Consider the following 24,446-nt stretch of genomic DNA (forward strand, 5'->3'; position numbering starts at 1 on the left):
TAATGTAGATAAATCACTTCCTGGTTTTCAGTGGTTATTTAATGAAGAATAGTCGATTATATAAAACTAAAATATTCTACAACATTTATTCCATAATAAAAACAATTCCATATTGCAACTGAATTTTTTAAAACGAATATATATGAGGCTAGATATCATAATCCATATTTAACTATTCCTACGACCTTAGCTTATCGTTTCATGCTTAAAGGGGTCAAAAACACTAAGTTATAATGATTGGTCAGTTCGAGATTAAACCCTGATAAAATAGTTACGATCATCATCAGTAGTTATGTGCATCCACAATCATGTAACTAACGTTGAAAATCGAATTCAAATCCATGACACCTAGTGTCATGTTCAGGGACGACATCACTCATTTATGTGGATAACATTTTACCGTTTGTTGTGCTGAGATATTCACAGAAATTAATCACTGAGAAGGAGAGATGATTGTATTTGTCTACTCTTGACTACTGGTTAACTCTGTTGATAGATATTACTGTCTATGTAATCTAATAGTGCAATAAATTTCAGTTTTTGAATGATCTAACGCTGTTCTATTAGGAAGAAGACCCCATTATGTTAGAAGTAAGTGATGAGAGTCACAGTTGTAAATATTAAATCTTTCTGATTACGGTTCGGAATAACTTGAAATTACGGCGATTTAGTTAAACTAAAGGTAACTTGATTTAATTGGTTAGAGGTTGTTATTTTATTCAAATAAATTCGTTATTGTTATATTATGAAAGATATTATGCAACTAACAACAAAGAGTTTAGAATGAGAAACTATTGCTATTAAGATTAAATGATGACCAACCCCATATTGTGAAATGAATGACTTCAAAGGTGTTGATCGACAGTCTGAAAATATCATACTCTTCATGAGAGACTTGAAGGTTTTAGGTTCTGTTCCATTTGAAGTTGTGTGTGCATACTCCTATTAAGTAGCTGACTCGAACAAAACAACTTTTCTGCAATTCGTGGTTATTGTTGGCTTTTAACAGAACATTTATTTGATAGAGTAAACAATAACACTGCCAAAGGTTTTTTCGATCTTAACATTTTAAATTTTAGTAGTCATGACTGAACAACGTAACGGATCCCAACGGAGCTTTCAGCTTAGAAAACATGTATTTTTCTCAAACAGTCCATTTCAAATAAAGTACCTACAGGATCTCTGAAAGCCAATTTCTAGAGAAGCTATAGTTATTCTAAGTTAATCAGCTGAATGATCTAGAATTATACACTGCTTTAACACAACTTTAGTGGATATTCGTCGATAAATTAGCGGTTTTACAAGTCAAACATGCCATTTCATTGATATATTAAAATTTGAAATAAAATCTCACTATATTTATACTGTTTTTTATGCCTTACCTGTAGGAGTAATAATAACTGAATGACAAGAACCAGAACGACTTAGTCCATTATGATTTGCCGGTGGTGTATGCCCTTGATCATAATGATGATGATGATTGATTGGATCGATTTTAAGATGACATCCACCACTATTTGACAGTGATCTAGAATTTATGCCTAGAAAAGATATCATTTTATAAATAGATGAACAGATATATTTCAATAATAAAGTGTAAAAATAAGGGAAACCAAAATTAAGTATTTTAATATGTGTATTGGGTTATTAAAAGTTATTACAGTAAGGTTTTCTTGACACAAACGATATTACTCTTTAAATCACTAACTAATCTTGTCCTTTTCGATTCCTACTGACTGTCCAGTAAGAATGGTGTTCACAGTTGTAAACATTTAATTTTTCAGATTACAGTTTTGATATTAAGACACACACAAAGAATTAGTAAATGTTTTTTATCTACCTCATCATCTGTACAAGATGCTTTCTATTAGATTACATTTTCTTAGGACGGAGTAAATAAACTTGCAAAGAAGTTGGACAGAATATACTTTGATCAGTCTACACATGTAATAGTCACTATAACAGTGACTAGTATATCGTAATAATCTGAAATAACTTCAAAAGCATTGTATGAGATGATTAGTACAATCAAAAAGTTTCTATTCTTGAACTTCTCTTTTGAACATGTATGATATTTTCGATATTTATTGTTTAATACAAGTCCATGCTACTATAAACAGTCATTATTTATAAAAACATCCAAATTATAATAAACAATAATGAAAATAATCGTTATGATGATAAAGATCACATGAAAAAAATAATGTCAACTTGTATCCATCAAAGTGTACCTGACGAATTTGAAAAAGTATGAGGTGAAGTGCAATGATTGCTTAGTCCAAATCGATTAGGTGGTGGTGTATAACTATTGTAGTATGAAGCTACAATTAACAAAATTAAAGAAATAAGATAATTCATATTGAATGACTGGTTTTTGTGAGTGTAATTCCTACGACAGTTATGTATATGTAGTTAATGTATTACTGATTCTGAAGCAGTTACTATCGGTATTAAAGTAACCCTCAGAAAACTAAAAGTCGCACTGTTAAGAACCGTCGACATCACATTTGATAGTTGTATCATAGAAAAAATGTTGATTATTTTATGAACTGTAATCAACTTTTCCTTTAAATTTTACTTTGACAAATAACAAGTTTTAATATCTGACGAATAACTAATAATAATCTTCACAACTCCTATACTGATAATTAACATGTGCTCACTAATGACCAGCTTCGTGAGGGGATTCTCGGAGTTCTAATGAGAAGCCGTGAACAGTGGGGCTAATCCGTGTCGGGTAGAGACAGGTGTCTACCTCAGTACGATGGAAGATGGTCGCGCGATTTCGTGGATTGGTTGATGTTAGACACTAACACCATTGGATGCTGGCTCAGTGGTTCAGTACGTTAAGCGGGACTCATGGCCATGGGTTCGAATCCTGCGAGCGGGATCGTTGATGCGCACTGATGAGGAGTCTCACAATAGAACGGAACGGCCGTCCAGTGCTTCCGGGTTTCCAACGGTGGTCTAACATTAATCGGTTCATGATCTCAATCCAAAATAAAACATCCGTTCAAACTTTAAGTACTCCTAGAAAGACTACGTACGATGAGATTGAAGTAAAAATGAAATTACATGTTGAGATTGAGAGGGAGTACATTTAGTTGTCGGGAAAACATAAATGTGAAAGCAGATATTATTTATGGTGAATTAGTCGAAATATGATAAACATACAGTTTGTAAGTTTCATCAATCTGGTACTTCGACTAGCATTTTAGCCTTGAAACAGTCATGCAAATTCTTAATATTAGCTTTCGTGTATAAATTAACGTTGATTATAGTATTATGAGTGTTACTAAATTGAATTCATCTAACTAAAGTATGAGATCAAAATATCACTTGGACGACTCTGATGAATTCTTATCAAAATGGAGTCCGATTAGGAAGATGATATGTAGTTGATATTTGAGAATCTATTGTTCCTAAAATTTACGATACTTACATTGATAATTAGATTTAATGGAACACAGCACTATGGCCTTTGCTTGGAATCTAAGATGTGTTTATGTAGGCATTAAGATTTTTAAATATTCTATGTGGCTGGGGAGATAGAAGAATATATGTGTGAGCATGTAACCATGCTTATGCATTAAATCAGTGAGAATTTTTCAAGACTCTCCAAATTTACCAATCCATGAGTAATTATTTGAAGAAATGAACCTGATATTGGACGACCAAACAAAAATAGAGAACTAAACAGGTTCATAATCTCAATTTTTGGGTCCGGCTGTGATTTTGTTGTATGGGTCTCAAAGGCGTTCATATTAATAGAGACCTTTAGTCGAGATCATTTTGGATATCTTGAACACAGCAATAAAATAAAGACTTTCTATTGATTTTAAAAAAAATGTAGATCAAACTGATGCATATTTTGTTGAAGCATGTAATTATTAGCTAAACCTGCATGGTTAAATGAAAAATTCAGTCATGTCTTAAGACTAGTTAGCATGATATTTATTATCACCACTGCACTTCATAGTTCACTAAATGACTTACAACTATAAGTTAACATCCTTCTAAATAACACAATGATTACAGTGAATGTCGTAGTAACTAGAGTACTTCTAAGTTTCGTGTGTTGTACTATTTCCTATAATTAAAGTAATCATTTATTAACAGTCATTTGTGCCGGTGATTTAAATCATTATTTATTTATAAAAGTGTAAATGTATGTAAATAAAAACAACATACCACTACGTCCATATGATTGTGGTGAGCAGCGTTCATCAAATCCAGAGCTTCGTCCAGAACGAACACTGTTTGCCTTATTTAAATGAAATTATATACAAAAAAAAAAGAAAACATGTGTATATTCAAAATAAATGAGGTCATGGAGTCAGTGGTTAAACATAAGGAATACAGTTTTATTTCAGTTATAATTTTAGCGCGCATATAAATCAACAAAAATGGTGATTTGAAAATGATAAATATAGGCTTCTAAATTTAAGTGTGCAGTTTAAGACTACTTTTTTTGCGAAGCATTAGAAAGAAAGCAGATACATGATAAGTCGTATTTATCAAATAGTTTATTTCCAGCTAGAACGTACAAAAGCTTAAATAACACTTTAAAAGGATTCAGCAATTTACGAAACGATATTGCTTCATGATAACTATCTTCACAACACGTAGATCCCTCAAAAGAACACAATAAGTAACAATCACTTACTGACTGATGATTTCTTTCTAAATGAATTTTCTAAAACTGTAACCTGGAACCACGTCGATAGTGAAATTGTCACAAATGCTACCATGAGATAGAATCACATTCTTACGGTTAATTGACGTAAACCTAGATATACCTGATTTAATCTCATGTGCACAAAGCTAATTAGTGTAAGGTGGTTGGATGTAGTCAGCAGGAAACACTAAATCCAAGTTTCGTGATAGTTTGTATGCTTTAACTAGGTATGATTGTATTCTTGAGGACTGGTGTCCTATAGATCTGTCAAACGCTATCCGAATAGTTCTGTTTAACGTCTCAAACAGTGAAGCTAGATGGTTTGAGTTCGAATATCACTGGAAGCATCAAACCGTTTTTTTCCAATTGCCTCATGCTACTTAAATTCACAACACGGCGAAATGTTGAGTCATTCAAATAAGAGACTACGTCAAAACCTATTCGATAAAATTCGATCGGTACTAAACGACTAGAGAAATAAGATTTTAGTCACCAGTTAGTGATAGATCAGTCTTAGTGTTGATTAGTTATACTGTGTGACGAGACAGCTGTTCATTTTATTGCATTACCTGATGAATAAATAAATAATATTTTTGTAATATCCCAATGAGTGGAAAAATAGGATTTTCTTACGTTTCGTGACTTAGTGTAAGTCACTTCTTCAGAGAATGAATAACCAAATTAAATTTAATCTAATTTTAAATAGTACAACGGAACAATAAGAATAATATGTGATCAATCAAATATATTACTTATTTATAACAACCTACCCAATGCTCAACTTATTCAAAATTATCAAATCAAACCTTGGTAATGATACCTACAAACTCATTACCTCATGAGGATTAACTTTGCTGAAAATAGCAACAGATAAATTTACCATCAGAAAAAAACCAAGTCATTACTAATATTTAACTATGATCTTTGAAAGTACTTTTTTTCTTGTTTAATACATTTGTTATTTAATTATCAATTTAATGTCTTCTAAAGTTGTTTAATATTTTACAAATTAACTATAAACAAATCAGAACAATAACTCAAAATTGATTGAAAATAATACTTTAATTGTTATAGTTTTAATTGATGTAAGCGAATGTGTAATTTATAGTTTCCGCAACATTGTTTAAATAATTGCTAAATAAAATCCCGATAATACATGAATAAGTATTTAGATATATTTTGAAACTTTTTATTAGTGTGAAATGCAAAAGCTTTGGTGATTCTATACTTCGTGTGTGCGTGTTTTCTTTAGAGAAAAAGAACTTTCTTTTCATACTCTGTTATTCAGTCAAAATAGTTTTAATGTATGTCTGTGTGTATTATAACATAAAAGCGTTTTTGGATTCTATAGAGTAATCTATTCACAGTTTAGTATCATTAATTGAATTACACAAAAAAATTCAAGCACATGGTTACATCGGAATTCGCATCTGAAAAAATGTATGTTTTTTTTCTTTGGTCATAAAGAAATTTGTTTGAAAAGGCAATGAATACCGAAAAAGACAGATGCATAGTCTTCAAGACTAGTATTCGTATTATTATCACTATTATTATTATTTGTACATAAGCCTATTAAATGACAAAATATTCTGTTACGAAAGGTGTTAGTAGCAATATATATATATAACAGTAAGCAAAATATGCATGATAAAGACAGACTCACATAAACTGATATACACTCAAACAAACACATTAAACTAAACAAAGGATGTTTGCTGACGAATGACCACACAGTTTAATAATTTGTACTACCGCTAGCTATGTAAATATTTACATCTTATGATTAGTAAAAATTGCACTTAGAATATATTGTACAGTATCTATCATTATTCTATTACATTATTTATCATGGTGAATTATTCATTGAAAAATAAAGAATAACCATTTTTCATTTCATTAAAAGTAGGTTCGGTATTCCACTGCGTGTTTTGGCTTCTGACGTTGTGCAAGTGGATAGTAGTGCCATTTACTAAAGTAAAACTTTACTCGACAAGAAATCTACCGTTTCCTGGTACTTGAAAGGTCAACTTGCACGGCCGCCGCTCATGAGACGAAAATAAAGCGATAACAATGTTACATAATTACAAAGTTTTCTCTTTAAAAACTACCCATTATGCCACTATTCAACTAGTTATAATAAGTATATATCAGCGACATATGAGGAATCCGATTGAAAACAGTTAGAATAATATACCTTTCAGTTTATAATACTTATAAATTATAGAGAATTATGAGTGTGTAATGATAGATATCCATTCAGAAGAAGAGTAAATAGCTACAGTTGATAAACCCGCCTCCTTGTAATTTAGCAATCAGTATAGGTAGATAGCATATTACTGAACTCACGCAATACAACTATAAAAATTATTATAAAGAACTTTCTTTAAAGTAAGCGAAAAAAGGTTGTTCATTCAAAACTGCAAAACATTCGTTGTCTACTTATTACGTTAAAACGCCAAAACAATTTTCGACGTTTAAATGTTTTGAGATATACATCCAGTAAGTGGCTAGTAAAAAATTGAAAATGTATATCTTCTTCTTTTTGGGTGTCGTCAAATGGTTGTATATGCACTTTAGTGGTAAGTTTCACAACTAGACTCGAATACTTAAGACATAAAGAATATTTTAGGTCACCTCGTTGACTTCAAACAAAACAATCTTTAAAACCTTCCCATCTTTTTTAGCGGTACATACAAATATAAACTATATGACAAAAGTAAAACGATGTATTCATATGAAGATAATTAATCATTGTAAATTTGACCTCCTTCTCATCTCACTATCTTATACTTCGAATTAGTTAAATTATCACTGTCTTATTCAATCATTAATAACAATACTAAATGTCAAAAGGTAAGTATTTTGTACTTCTCGGTTAAGCATTTTCTTACTAGAGTTAAGGATTTAATAGAAGCAAAATCCTTTCATCATGTTAATCAAATTTTCTTTTATAACTGAACATTTCCGTCGAATATAATCGATTATGTAAAGCAAGAATAACAAACATTATCGCATCAAGTGTACAAATGTTCAAAAATTCTCACTAATTACTAAGCTTTAATAATAATAATAATAATTAAAATTTGTCTAAACAATAACAATTACTGAGTGATTGGGACATGTTTCATGATAAGTAATAAATGTTGGGCTTCAATAATGTACATTTACAGTACTTCAATTAAACGAAAAGAAGGATCATCTTTTAAAAAAACAGTGAACAATTTATTACGCTCCAGCATATTTTATTCATAACGATTATCTGCTAATAATATTCGGAATATATTTACAATAATTAAAATATTAAATGTTAAAACTCAAAAAACTTGCTGAAATCAAATAAATTTATATGTAAGATCTGATCATTAACACTATTCTATTCAATTTTTTAAACTAAGATAATTATGTATTTTTATTATAGATTAACTGATATTGTGGTGTATGCTACTGAGGTCGATAGATATGAGCTATAAAAAGTGAGATGTTTGACGGCAGAAGGTTAAGAAAATCGAAGAAAAGAGAATGATTGGTGTGGAAATGAAGGAACAATGAAGTCTGAGATGACTGCTTGACATTTTACAAATGAAATGTTTGCTGTATAGTTCTCCGATTTTATTAAAAGATTCTTTAATTTTGTATTCAAACACATTTGGTTGTCCCGCACTTGCGTTCATGTTCACTACAATATCAGCTGATTGTCAGTTAATTTGAAAATAATTCATATTTGATGAATAAGGATTCTGTCTTTGTTTAAACTCTTCAATGTGTTAATTCTATGTGTTTATATATATATTTTTTTCTAACATGACTGTGACAGTTACATTTATCTATTTCATCATCAGACACGTGAATAAATAAGATTATTACCTAGAGTCACATGTCCATGACACTTATCAAAACTATCATTTTAAGTATCGTCGTATGTTGGATGAAACAATTAAAACAAATGCTCAAAATTTAACTATCAGTTAAATTGAACAATAACCATTACAGAATGATATATAAAAAAGGAATGTGAACTTCACATGATAAATAAATAAATAAATAGATAATATGTAATACAATGTATAGATGGTAATCTTGGAAAATATGCTTTATAAATGCTTCTTGTAAAATGAAATTCTACTGAAAGTGAGGACAAATGAAATGATATTATCATTTATTTAATTTCAAATAAAACAACATTAATCTATATATATATATGTATATTTGTTTTAAATTAATTGCATGTATCCATAATATAAATATGTATAATAAAATCCTAAAACTTCAAAAGATACATATATGAATGCTATTTTACGGTTAGTTATAAAAGATAATTGATGAAACAAAGATATGTAGAGTAATTGAATGTTAAATAAAAATAAACTATTTGATTGAATTATTCATTTGTCGATATCACGCTTAAAATGAATTCCTAATTAGAATTATAGATGAACTAATTATGAGGATCATAACGTATTTATACATGTATGATTAATTTTAAGCAAAAATGTAATCTCAAATTTTAAAGGACTAATTTTGAAAATTTTAGAAAGCTTCACTGTTGAAAGTTTAATATCAGAAAACAAAACAGCTGAGATTATTTTCCTGAGCTACACGTCCACATTACCAAGATCTAGGGCCTCAAAGTTGATAATATGTAGTTTACTTGACATTCACTGCTCAGTGTCAATCTTGTTTATAGTTGTAAACAATATTCGCTCTTAGATATACGCTGCCATCTAGATATATTGTGTACCCTGAAAATCCGTGAACAAATAGTTTGTTTTTATTCAGCACATTAGGAATAACAGTTATCATTATAAAATATTCAAACCATTCTGATAAACGAAATTCAGTATGGTACGAGTATGGTTAGCAAAATTAAATGATCCTCAAAAACGTCAATCATGAATACCGTCTCATTTGTTGGGTATTGCTTTATTTTGCAAAACTCGAACTCAAATTATCTACAAAATAGTCTTTTTGATGATACTCGTCTCAAACTTTTAAACGGTGTTTTCAGTTGAAACAGAGCCTTTGAAACTACCGTTCTGAATGTTTAATTCTTAAGGACACATCACATGGTTCAATAAATATCAGCATAAAATTAAATCACCATACTTTTTGCTTTATTCACTAGTTGAGAGCTTTGTTGAGAGTGTTCGAGGATACAGTGCAACTTTGGCTGAAGGATATTTTGCATTACATTTACTCATTATTTGCATTCTTATATTAATATTTTAAATTAAATAGCTAAATATGAGTCAAAATTCACATCACAGTTGTTCGCTGTCATAACATAAACCTCAAACTTAATTCTTAATGTACAAAAAGAAACAATGTTCAAAATTTTCAAGACATCATTCATTTTCTCTCTTGTAAGTCTGAAATTTACTTCATTAAATGGTTTTGATTAAAGAAATAATAAAATTCTTAACATCTCATCTACAATTATAAATACTTGTTAGTAAATAATTTAATTTAATGCAGGGAATACTTCTGGTTTAAATAACTCATTACAATTATTGATATATAGATAAAATATTAAACAATAACCTAATTTTATAATTGAATTCATGAGTCATTTGAAGCTAGACCATCATGGAAAACCTGTAAGCACTGGACGGCCGTTTCGTCCTAGTATAGATTGGTTGACGTTCAACATTAACACTGCTGGATGTCGGCTCAGTGGTTTAGAGTTTAAGCGATCGTGCGCGTGACCGATAAATCCTGGGTTCGAATCCCGCAGGGCGAGATCGTAGATGCACACTGCTGGGGAGTCCCATACTAAGACGAAACGGCCGTCCAGTGCTTCCAGATTTTCCACGGTTGTCTATCTTCAGTTGACGCATGAATTCAACTATAAAATTACTAAAATATCCACAAACCCCCCTTCTGATAATAACTAAATTGTTTTATTATATTTTTAGGGGATTATTTATTGGTCTTCTACAACAACAACAACAACCCAATTCTTAATAATAACTGTCGTTTATTAAACATGCCTCTTATCACGAAACAATTAGTTCAATACTAACAATTAAAAATAATACTTAACAATCAGAAAATATCAATGGACCATAAGAGTAAAAGCACAAAACTATAATTCCAAATTAATTTAAAGGATATTTCAATTATACGCATAAAATTAAAGAAATAAAAATGTCAATGCATAAATTAAGTCTTATGTAATAAAGATATTTTAAATTGTATATTGGAGTAAGATATTGTTATTATTATCATTACGCTATTTGAAATTAAATAATTAAAATTAATATTATCATAATGTCTCAGCTGTAAAACTACTAATCAGATTCTGACTAATTGATTTTATCTAAAAGATTATTAATTGTAGTCACTTGTTCTTCTTTTATTTTGAACAATAAACTTTTAGTGACTAAGGATTTTCTAATTTTGTTATGAATAGATTTTGATTCATAAACACATATGGAATGCTTTGCATAGTTTCATGGTTATTTTCATCAACATACGTCATCCTCTAGAAAACTATTCAGAATTAAAAGTAGTAATTCACCATTATTTTATCATGGTTCTATGACTATCAGCAAATAATGAGAGTCAGAAACGTCAGCATTTTTCTTTTAATAGTTTTAAACTAAGATAGGTTAAGTGTTAAGTGGTATTTGGTTTTCCGAATATACTTTAGCTGATATTAGATTGTAACAAAATTCATGTTTAAAGTACTTTCCATTTTGTAAATTATTTGTTAGGTTATTTTTCTTTTATAAAAGCTAATTGAATAATAATATATAAGTATTAAGTGAACAGTTATACATCCTTTAACTGAACATCAATATAATTTTAATATGAGCTCTTTGAAATAATCAGTGATTAATAACTATCAGAAGGAGTTTTGTGGAGATTTTAGTAATTTTATAGTTGAATTCATGTGTCAACTGAAGGTGAACAACCGTGGAAAATCTGGAAGCACTGGACGGCCGTTTCGTCCTATTATGGGACTCCTCAGCAGTGCGCATCCACGGTCGTGGATTGGTTGAGGTTAGACATTAACACTGTTGGATGCCGACTGGCTCAGTGATCTAATGGTTAAGCGCTAGCGCGCGAGACTGACAGGTCCTGGGTTCGAATCTCGCAGGGGTCGGGACCTTGGATGCACACCGCTGAGGAGTCTCATACTAGAATGAAACGGCCGTCCAGTGCTTCCAGGTTTTCCATGGTGGTCTATCATCAATTGACTCATGATTTCAACTATTGAAATTAATAACTAGTTCAAAGAATTTCGTTTATCAATAGATCATCTACTTTAATTAATAAATTCACTAGGCACTGAGATTAGATAAATGTCATTCAGAAAAATAATAATATCAAAATCACATTTTTTTAAAAGAAAAGATTGACAAATCAAAATTGAAACTAGAAACAGAATGATCATATAAATTATTGGAACAGAATGAAATAAAATCATGCATACAAATAGTGGAATGCACTTACCCACTGTAAATAGTAAATACCAAAAACAAAAATGAGCAATTAAAATTAAATGAATGAAAAAAAAATTAAAATTTTGATTCTTAAAATGGTGAATATTTAATATTAATGAATAGTATTTAACAAAACCACAAAAAGTCATGGATACTAATATAAAACTTTTTTCCTATGAATATAAAGATGCTTTTCAATTTTACTTTATATGTTTCAATTATTCATTCTATATTAGAAAGAATTCAAAGTAGATATCCAATTAAATGTTATTTGGAATGTCTGTTTTGATGATTAAAATATAACATTTCTCTGAAATCACAGGAAATATCAGCCATATTTAAAGAAGAGGCTTGTTCAACGGTTGCGTTTTAAGTAAATGTTTTGCATTTATATTTTATGAGTAATATGACTGAACAGATCATTGAAAAACAAATATAATGGTCTTCTGGTCATTTCATTCACAATTACTCGTTTCTAGACGTTGACCAACCCGAAAATTTGGTTAAATATGACGATTATGCAGGAAACATTTAAACTAAGTCAGTATTCTGAAAGCTCATGTGTATATACAGGTGGCTAGATGAGCTTAGATAAAGGCATGTTAGCGATGACCTTGGTTGAATAAACAGTTGGGATTATGGTGAAAACTTTCCTTATACTTGTATTACATTTGTAGTTTTGATCTGAGATAGCATGTGACCTGTCTAGCTTTATTTGACAGTGTACATAAGTTTTACAGCATATGAAAGGAAACATCCAATCGATGTTTCATATTTGCTCTACTAACATTTTTGTCAAGTGTCTGTCAACCATAAAAGTGTGTAGTATACAAATAAAGATTTCTTCAGAAAGTCTACGAATACAACCATACAACTAACCACAATTAAGTATATCATTTGTTACAGACTAAATTATTGTAACTTGACAAGTGTTATAATAATAACCGAAGGTTATAATCCTGTCTGAAATAGTTTATTTAAGTTGAATAATTATAATATCTGTTAGCAATTAGTGTATGTTGTGTCAAGATGTTAATCATATTGTGAACTGTGAATTCACTGTGTCGTATTATTAAGCTCAGAATTGCATTGAGTCGAATAAAGCTACAGTCGTTTGATGGATTTACCATAACATAAAACCATTAATTATTTTTGGGATAACTTGTATGCCTTTGTAATGTATTTAAGAGGGGTTTTCAATCATGAATTAACGTCAACGATCAGTATTAATTAGTGAGTTTAAAGAAAAGTAATCCTTGATCACTGTAGATATTTTGGTGTCATGATATCTGATACACCAGATAATCATATCTGTGGTTGTAGGCGTTGTCTACTGAGAAATTTAGAACCAGAAGGAATACTAATTTTTAGTAGTTGAATTCATGAGTCAATTAAAGCTAAATTCTGATGAAGTATTGTACATCAAACCTGTTACACACATAGATATTCAATATGACTGTATAAATATGTCTTACTGATAACAATATGTATTCTAGCATATAAAATTTCGCTTACATATTCAGACATGAAAATCTAAACAATTCTTATTTATTTGATAAATTTGACGGAATTCAGTGAAATCTTTTTTTCAACAAATCAGCCATCACTCAGTGTATAGGTATATAAAATTTCAAAGATATCATGTTTAGTAAATGAGACTCAAACATCTAGTTCGGTTAGTTTACCTAAATGATATCATAACTCATCAACAGTATATTAATTATTAACACATCTTTCATTGATGCACAACCTGTATTAGTTACACAACCTCATTTTGTCATCATTTACAAAGTATGGATCGATATTACAATTTTTGTCATTATACTATCATGGTCATTCACCATTCGAACTCTCTTGTTAAATATATATATCTTATCAGTTTAAAAGTAACATGTTTACAAGTGCAAACTATCAGTAGCAATAATCATAATACTAACTAATCTAACTAGACTAAAGAGTTATAAATATGATATTTTGTCATTTCGTTAAAACTATTGCAAATTAGTTCGGAACAACATATTACCTATACGTGTATACACAGTATTAATAATATTATTATGAATAATAATAATAATAATAATAAACTAAACTTTCTTAAATACATGGAAAAATTTACGTTTATATGAAGGATTCCATGACTCAGATGATTAATTCAATCATTAACTAAAAGAAGTAAATTGTTCATTAATAATTATTTAATTTAAAATAGTTTTGATCAATAACTGTTGAGTTTATATGTATGGGGAAGATTCAAATTTACACATTAGACTCTATTTATAACAAAAATGAGAATCACTTATAACCAGTATTTCACCGAAAAAAATATTTAGAATGAAAACTGAAGTTCTTAACTCAAAAAATAAAACGAATAATATATTGGATTATCAACAAAGAAGTTAATAGGTCAGTATGATCTGTTATGCTTAGAAGTAGTGGACATTTTTAAAAATTAACATTAACACACACAGAAACAATCATGAGAAGTTTTCTGTACTCAAATACAAATACAAGCACGTATTGTGTAATATCTACGTTTTAGATGTAATTTCAGCTATTTCATTAGACTAATGTCTTTGTTTGACTACATACTATTACAATAAAAGCTATACAAATATTGTCAGCAAATGTAATGGATTTTGTAAAAGAACAGTCAAAATGAAAATGCTTTTGTTTTGTCATGCATCAGCTAACCTCACTGTATTGTTTTGATAGTCTCAATGTATGTTGAGTCCACAAGTCATCTGGAAATGATGTGATTTTGCTTCTAATACGTTGAGCATCTGCACTGTATCTTATCTAGAATGAATACATATATATTTGTTTTTAGGTCAGAAAATGTTGTAAATTTTATTAAACGCGTAGACATGAAGAGTCAACGAATATGTGTTCATTTACTTTAAAAAATTAATTGATTTTAAGAATGGTTTATATGACTCCGTATTCTTCAGTAACCATTACAGTGTACTGAAAAATGGATGATGACAGAACTAATAGGTAGTCCAATCACTTACTAGTATACATTTGTATCCATTAAAAATAAATTGTACAGTCTAGGTGTCGTACTCCCTAGGACTAATTAACACAAAATATCTTCAGAAGTCTGAAAATAAACCTATACTTTCTCTGAGTTTCGACCATATTTAGTTTATTGCTACAAATACGCCATACTGTCTAGATGTAACTGTTTATTGGGTGATCCAGTCAGTAATTAAACCTAGTTTACTTATCCCTCTTGCTAATAATAGCCCAAAACGTTAAATAATCGATAAAGATAGACCGACAGAATGATAACTTTTTATGCGAAAAGTAAAATCTTGTTTTATTACTCTATCCAAGACATTTTGTTTAACAATAAACCGTTCTATATATTATATAGGGCTGTAGTAAGAATATAGCCTTCTTATACTCATTAAGCTTATAAAAGTGAAAGGGACTTGATGCAAATCTTTCTAGTATATAACTATAAATACAACATCTAATTTGTGATTTTTTTCTTATCGCTCCAAAACATACATGACCGAATTGTGTACATAGTCGGGTAACTGACTGACTGACTAACTAACTACTTTAATCTCAATATATACTTTCATTGTCTTTTGATAGATAGATTCTTATCCGAGTTTTGTTCATTTTGCCTGAACATGGGTTATATTGTGTTGATGACTTCTTGACGAAGAGTGTTTTTTAAATAAAATAATCATAATTATAAATGAGACTGATCAAAACAATCATTTGAAGATAGTCCTAAATTTAATTTCAGATTCTCTTATACATTAGTAAGAAACGGGACAAAATACTTTGTCTTATTAGGAAAATACTTTTCTGTATTTCCCTATGCCATTCAGTTAAATAGCTTTCATAACTCGGAATTCATTAAAATATTTTCTGTACTTTCAATTAAATATTTCACTCAGTGAAAGAAATACACTTAAATGACCAGTCAAGCATAACTGAAAAATAAAAACTTTTATAGTGACAAAATAAATCCGTCAACCAGTACACTTTCTTATCAACAATCTTGTGCTTTCAAACAATCAATCAAGTGAATGGTGATCTCATAAACGTGTTTATTACAACCTACGAACAAATAACATGAACCAAACTAACATGGAATGTATTCAGCCGGTTTTTTAATAAAATATTAGGCTTTGAAGTATATGGAATTTGTTGTAAATATGCTTCAGAATTATTCAAATCATGGCGAAATAATACCTATGTTAAGATATTTTAGACAATGGACAGAGAATTTCAATGACCAACAACAAATATAAGACATGTGTGTGTATTAATTCTTTATAACTTGAAAGTGTGTCTTTCTACGGTTTGTATAATTTCCTGTTTGAGCACAAAATAGCAATCAACTTGCAGAACAATTTGCTGAAGATTATTTGTTTCATTTTCAGATTTCAATTATCTCAGTCTCAATGGGAATTCTTGAATTTTGGGTTAAACAAATTTCAAATCAATAAAAAATGTACATTCTATGGTAGATAGCATATGACTTAGTTAAATGAAAGAAGATCCTATTGTGTAATAAGGTGGGATATCATGATAAACCCTCATTAGTATAAACTTTTATCATATTTATTTTGTTGTTGAACTGTTGGTTAACATAGACATAAACCTACTAGGATACGTCAAAGAAGGTCGACCTTGGGTGACAAGAGACAGTCTGCAGGAAACCACGAACTCTGTTTTCTTGTTAGTGAGCATCTGTCTGCAAGTTCGTCTTTAATCTTCAGAAAATCAGTGCTTCTCATGAGACTCAGAGCTGCTTCACTCAGCTTCATAGTCTTAGATGTTATTACTGAGAATCGGTCAAATGTAAAGAGCAGCTTTATTCACCTACGCTTGACTGTCAATCAGGTTTTAGATTTGAACCCAGTTTGACATACTTTGGCGTGGTTTCGTTGAATCTCAAAGATTGTATCTTTGTTAAGGACTGTCAGATATTGACAGATATTCAAGAGGTCATGAAGACCAGTTATTTTCAGACCTTAACCGACATAACTAGAAATGATGCTCTAAATCCTCATCATCATTTTGCCATTTTCATATATGTCATTACTGCCATTATTGCTCGCTGAAAACTGTAAGTAAATACAATTTAGTTGTGACTGAATATCTTTTGCTTTGCTCTAACTAATACAACTGTTTCGTAAGTCATTATTATAAACTATGTAATAAGCTATCATAATGTTAGGACAGTAATAGAATCAACAAACAATTAAGTAATAATCCTATAATTTCTGTGAAGTAATAGAAGTTGATTTTTATTGATTAAATATAGTCATAAACGTAGTTATATATTGTGTATGTTAAACATATTTTGTTAAAGCATTCCACAGAAACTTTGTTTGTTAGGCGTCTCTAATAAAAGTGGAATTCAAAGTTGACATTATCTACTTTATATCTATCAAGAGTCAAATTATTATGAGCACGAATGAAAAGTGGTTAGCAGTGAAATCCACGATGCGTTTCGGTCTGGTTGCGACTTGTCAGAGGGATATACCTCTATTCGGGAGTTGATGTTCACTCCGAGACTCGAACACAGTATTGTTCACTTTGAACGCGACAGATGATACTGAATTTGGGTTCCGGAGTCAATAAATCTGAAATGAAGCTTCAACCGATTGACATGTCCCGAATAGGACTAAACGCACGTCCTGGATTTCAATGCTGTCCACCAACCACTTTCCTTTGAATGCTTATGAATTCATAGCAATATCGAGGCGATCCGCTCAGGATGCATACATTTGCAAAAGAGACGGGCCAACTGCAGTCCTAAACATCAATAGGAAGACTTGAATAACTAGTACGAATAAGTCTATTTTTTCTGTAAACTTCCTGTAATGAAATAATGTTAATATACTTAGGAATAAATGTTCACTCTGATGATTGGTGTTATTTCCTGTTGTATTTCATTCTACGAAACGTTTAGTAGGGAAGATTTTAAATTATCTATACGTCTATCATATTTGTAATTTGGATGAGAAATAATCCAAAAATCTTTACGTTAGTGAGAATAAATTTCCGTAAATCAGGAGACTTCATCATTAGGTTCTTAAATTACAAAACTTCAAAATGAAATTTCATTTATCGAATAAATGTACATCAATTTGATTTACATATGTATTTTCATCCATCACAAACTTCCGTTTATCTCAACAATTATTTTCACTTAGTAAAAGTAATTTATGATAGTCAGTCTGGCTTGAATAAGGTAGTTGTAATAGGTGTTAATTTACTCAAGTCACCAGCTAAGTATTGGTCATCCTAAAACTTATTGATTGGAATTGAGTGTATATGTTTCTTTTTCTGTGTATAAGTTTGAGATGCATAAATGTATTTTTTAATACTTTTGTGCACGGAGTATGATAATATCATGTCATTTTGATTTATCCTTTTTCATCACATTTAGATACTTACTATCAAAAACAATAATATTATTCATTTGATCAAACCATCCTTTCAGACGCTAACAGATTTCTAGTATCTATGTATTTGAATAGTAAAAAGCTTTGAATGAAATTTCAAATGAATCAAGGGTAGATACCTATTTAATCACTTATTATTTATTAGTATATTTTAAATGTTTGTTCAAAATACCAGGTCACTTTTGATAAAAAGAGACTATTTCTAGTCCTTAGTCCGTGGTTAAAATTGTGTCTAGCTTGATCAATAAAAATGTCACGCATTAAAGAATGGTCATCAAAGTGATCTAAAGAAGACAACTGGGATTACAGAAAAACACTTACACTGCTAAACATTCTTGTATTGTTAGCTACTCTCAATAGTTCTGGTGTATCCGGAATGAATGTAAATGAGGTTGGCTTTGGAGTGTGTCTACACAAAAATGAAAAGTAAATTGTAGACAACATATTAGAAAAATAAAGTTCCAGAAATATAAGTAAAGCTTTTTGACCTAAATGAACGATTAATTTATGAATACTATTTTCATTTGGAAATAGTTCTTGTCACGAAGTAGGATCTACCATTATATCACTAAAAACCACCGACCGATGAATGGATTTTTTGACCTACTTCGGATGTCAAGAGTAGTGTCCGCTTACTGGTTCACCTGAGGTTGAATCCGAAACACAACCATGTAGAATTTAAACCATCGACGTTTAGACCAGCAATTCACAATTCTGACACCAGCCTGTATCAGCATTTCGTAATGTGAACGATCAAATTTTAACTAACGCTAATGTGACTACAAAAAGATCTGAACATCCTGAGTTTTGCATTTGTATAGGGTTCTTGGTGAGTTTATTGGACTGTAAGAAGTTCGTCATTTAGTTTTCCACGGTTTTAGAAATTATCCCAGGTAGTGGCAGTTTGGGAAGAAAAGTATCTTTGTAGACTCATTCAAACTTTGCTCACTTGTAAGAAACCGCAGTGTATATGTTTGACTTATAATCATCAATAATTTCTGTGACTTATTAGGACCAAACTTGCAAAAAAAAATTGTTGAACGTTTGAAGCCTGTAAATACTAAAGTTATAAAGATAGTCATTGTTGTGATTTGCATTAATCTGTCAAAAATTATTAACAATTGTAAGATTCAAATGAACTTACGCTGCACAATATGGCTTCTTATCATACCCACCATGATAGTTACATATGCTTAAGGCCATCCCACAGTGCTGACAACGGAAGCATCTTCTATGCCATACCTATAACAGTTGTGTGCACATAGGAAAGAGGAGAAAAATCATAATGCAACAAAAACAAATATGACATGTATCATACACAGCGTATTCCATGGAGTTCAAATATGATTTCGCAAATTTAACTATCTTATTTATGTTAGAGATTTAAAAGTTAGAATTTTTAATAATCATTTTGAAAGGTAAGTTTGAATTGTTGAGAATGTATGTAAAAATGCCTATATATAATTCATTTTGTTCATCATGCAAGAGATATTTATCAAACCTTGTGATCGTTCCTTTCCACCACAGCTAGCAATACTAACATCTGATGTGAAAATCAGTGATTTAGTATTTGTTTATTAGTGTACTCATTTGAAATAAAAATCGTTAAAAAGAACTGGTTTACTGAACTATCAATTCGGAAGCATAGTAGATCTACTCATGTTAATTAATTAAGCACTTTGTCGGCTTTCAGCCTAAACCAAATAAAATAATTAATTGTGTGCACCACTAAACCTTTTTACTGTTCAAACAACAGGGAAAGTTATGTCAGAACAAGCTTTAAAGAAATAAAATGCGGTGTAGTTATTCATTGATTATCGTTTTCTAAACACACAATATTTTATTACCTAGTTGTTGAATAACATCTCACATGGTTTAACAAATAGAATAAATTTTACCATACGAGTGATATACGTTGATTTGTTGCTACTATACATGTGCAATATTTAGTACTTACCTGAGATGAAGAACATTAAACTCAACTTTTTAGTAGATTTTGTGTAGTGATGTGTTAATTTAAACTGTGTAAAAGACCAAGGTGCCCATAAATTAAGCATTCATACTAAGGAGTTGGAGAAAATGACTAGTAACTTGGGTTACCGAATTCTTGATTTTATTTGATCGGACCAAACTTTTTCCAGAGCCTATATTATGGCGTATATTAGTCAGGTAACATTTAACCAAAATGAACGAAAATTAATCCCCGACACATAAAAATGTGCATTACGTGAGCACAGTAGAGTTGTAGTGAATCAACTGACAAATTATTAGCTGAAATAGTCATGGCCAACCGTGTAACCAATGAGGAAATCTTTTGATCTCTTTAGTTTGTAATGGGAATGTTTGGTTTGCCTAGGCAGTGAACATCTTACTAAGTTTATTTGCACAAGCTAAAGGCCAACTGTCTCAAAAACATTCCATTCTGTTTAGCTCCCCCCATGTTCTGTATAATATAAATAAAACAGGAATCCTATGCCTACGACACTGACTACATTATAAAACCAATGATTATTAAAAATATAAGTCTATATATTCTCAAAATTTTCAATGAATGTAACTAGGTTTAAAATACTTGCTGGTCAGTCTATTGACTGAAACGTTTTTACGGCTTCTTTAAATCCACAAATTCGTTACGTACGATAAAAAATCCATCGTTAGAATACTCACTACTTGTATATTGCATACGTTATAGGAGTGGATTATTTCAGAAGGGTTCAAAAATATTTTCCTACTATATCTTGATTTCTACTGTCTAATTCCGTTCAGAGAGTTGATTGTAACATATTATGAAATAGCTTGGTGCAAACATAGTCTTAACCACTGTAAGATTGTTTATTATCCAATCTTATACAACCACTTACTCCAGATGACTATCTAATACATGAATAAAGTTTTCTGCAGATATGCTTATGTTTTGAGAAAATTACATCAAAAAACGTCTCTTTGAACGACTAAAGTTGGAAGAACTATGCTTGGACACGTACACGGCTTCACCATTGAGAGTGCCAATAAAAATTATTATACGTGAAAACTCCAAGCAAATGAAATCTAGGGATTAATTATCTTCGAGATACAAAGTCGAGCATAAGTTTTATCCCGGTTAATGAGCAGATGTAGTTGCAACAGTCATATGAGATCATCAGATTGATAAGTCTTTATTTGTCCATAGCCACTATTTACTACTGTCTCATTATTTCTAGGACACTCAAAAAATTTGAGTTCACCTTGATTTCGGTTTGTAAAAAGGATTTTATCGCGATTAATGTGACACAAACAAGGGTTCCTCTCATCATATAAAGGTTTTAGAGCCTGTTTTTAAGTCTTGTATACTTTAATCCATTGAAATTATGTTTTTCCAAGTCCCAAATATTCACAAATCAGCTTCTTTATAGAAAAAATACAGTGAATCTAGGATTCCACGAAAACGTATGTTTTGTTGAGTCGCATACATTTTTAGGTTTGCAAAAAAACAACTGACTGTTTTTATTTACTTGATGATTGATACTAATGTTTGAAATTCAAAATGTCCGTATAAGAAAGTTTTAGGTAAATCTGACATTTTAGATCTATTGAAAACACAAAACATGTTTATCATAACGTTTTAAATAGTTTATCTACTCTTTTGGTTTATTGTTCCTACGGCTTTGTGTAACATTAATAGGAATTAATGAAAGACGTTGGGATTAACACTAGCTAAATTCTTAGTGTAAGGAATACAGAATGTTTCACTCCGTCACATCAGATAGTAAAGGTTCTTAAGGACTTTGAGAGCTAAAATCTGGTTACGCTGCCTGCTGGTTCAAAATAAAGCATTACATTTAAATGATTTTACTCAGGAGAGATTCATATTTACGATCCAGATATATGTATTACATAAGTTCTCTCGGTTTATTTATACCCACATGTATGTTTTAAAAATATGGCAAGAAACAATAATGAAACTGAAAACAATCCACAAAAAACAACCAAAATAACTTTTTATGACAACCTAAAGACGTTTCACTAACCTGATCAAAACATCTTATCAATTCCAGAGGATAAACGACTTCGCAGCAAGAAGCACAAACTTTATTTGTGTTCATCATGAATTAGGAGACTGGCTTATATGTTTTAATCAAAATTTTATTTATTGAAAATAATGATTTTCAAGATCTCCGAACTAAGAGTGCGCGTTTTTATGTGCTTAATTCAGAAAAGTATACAATATGCAAAAGACTAATTTGGTGAAACAGTCAAACATACAATTCAATAATCAATGGATTAGTCACAACCTAGTGTAAACTGAGTTATATCTTTGGTTATTTTTATTTGTAGCATGGAACAGTTCTATAATTTTCATATCGTTCTGTACAGGTATTCGAAATACATAGTCAAAAGAGATTGTTTCTCATGGATTTGGACTGAACTTCAGTACATATTTTAGGGGCTAACAATGATTTTTCATGGCAAAACAAATAGTTATGGATCTGTTTTGAAATGTCCTACAATTTCAGCGGTGTAGATATTGTGTATTAGTATATTCAAAAAGGTCATTAAACTAACTGATTAGATATCTGTATGGCCCTAACCAAACATCTAGCAGTCAGATCACAGAATGTTGGACAGTTCACCGATCATCTTCAAGGCCAAGGCCAACCAACGTTCGGCAGCTGGTTGTACGCTACGAATTGGCATAAACTGCCAAGATGTGGTAAAACTTCAGAAGCGCTCATGGAACAAGGAAAAATTTTGCAATGTAAGAAAACGAAACTCTTATTCCAAAACATTCCTGTAAACGACAAGGACACCTTGAAATGTAATATCTCAGGTAAGACTCGCTTCGTGATACCTTAATACATGAGACCAAACGTTTTCCAACAATCGCACAACATATCTCAATTAGGTATAAATCAACGGTATGGCCCATCACAAATAGGTTTGTGTGGTCAAACATAGAAATTTACGAAAATGGGGCACAATAATTCATCCAATGTCAGAACTCAAAAGTCCACTGACACATCATGCCTCTTGTGAGAACTTTTCCCTTCGCTAGCGCCAGGATCGACCACATTCATCTTGACATCGTTCGACCATCACTAATATCCAGTGGTTGTATGCGCTGACTAACATTTATTGACGGATTCACGAGATGGCCCAAAACTGTGACGCTGGAAGACACGTCAGCATCAACATTGGCAACCAAATCACTAAAACGTTGGGTTGCAAACTTCGATGTCCCAACAAAAATTCGACCGACCATGGAGCCTTGTTTGAAAGTAAAGTGTTTTAGCAACTCACAAACATTTTCGGCATGAAGAGGATTGGAACCAAAGCTAATAATCCAGCTGCTAACGGGATGACAGAAAGTTTCCACAGACAGCTAAATGTCCCACTGACAGGCACTGGATGTGATTTCAAATGGGATGTCAAGCTTTCTCTGGTACTATTAGACATTCGCCCAACTATCAAACGAAACATCGGTTGTTGTGCAGCTGAGTTGTTTTATGAAGGGACGTTACGTTTGCCTGGTGAACTCCTTGACCGTGCAACAGATATTCCAGCAAACATAACAAACTACGTGCGACAATTAGAGCAGAAGATGGAATCCGTCAGGTCTGTGTAACCCCAAACCTATAAAACGAGATCATTCGTACCCCAGAAATGATAGAGCCCTTGCAGACTCCTTACGACTGTTTCTTTAATATCGTCAGAAAATATTATAAAAAGTCACAGTAGAAAGAGCCAGTAAACATAACACTGTTAGCACTGATATAGTGATCCAGCGAATCTAGAGTTCACTGAAAAACAGAGAACAGCATAATCGTCTAAGTCGGCGGCAGAGCAAGCATCAAACAAACCATCTGCAACAAACACCACTTCACACCGACGTTCATCACTAACAGAAAC

The 24,446-nt window shown here is 31.0% G+C and overlaps 1 protein-coding gene across 1 annotated transcript in view; it reads right to left on the reverse strand.

The window, feature by feature from the left end:
• The window catches only part of MS3_00007325 (uncharacterized protein), a 30,993-nt gene extending 7,766 nt beyond the window's left edge, over positions 1-23,227 (reverse strand). Inside the window, exons 1-7 of the mRNA XM_051215587.1 lie at positions 22,568-23,227; positions 19,705-19,802; positions 18,882-18,969; positions 14,815-14,919; positions 4,192-4,264; positions 2,232-2,321; positions 1,383-1,541 (exon numbers count right to left, since the gene is read on the reverse strand). Of these exons, the coding sequence (XP_051066119.1) occupies positions 1,383-1,541; positions 2,232-2,321; positions 4,192-4,264; positions 14,815-14,919; positions 18,882-18,969; positions 19,705-19,802; positions 22,568-22,645 (691 nt within the window). The 5' untranslated portion in view covers positions 22,646-23,227. The remainder of the gene's footprint in view (positions 1-1,382; positions 1,542-2,231; positions 2,322-4,191; positions 4,265-14,814; positions 14,920-18,881; positions 18,970-19,704; positions 19,803-22,567) is intronic.
• Positions 23,228-24,446: the final 1,219 nt, after the last annotated feature.

This window comes from Schistosoma haematobium, chromosome 4 (genome assembly GCF_000699445.3).
Source record: "Schistosoma haematobium chromosome 4, whole genome shotgun sequence".
Classification (NCBI taxonomy): domain Eukaryota; kingdom Metazoa; phylum Platyhelminthes; class Trematoda; order Strigeidida; family Schistosomatidae; genus Schistosoma; species Schistosoma haematobium.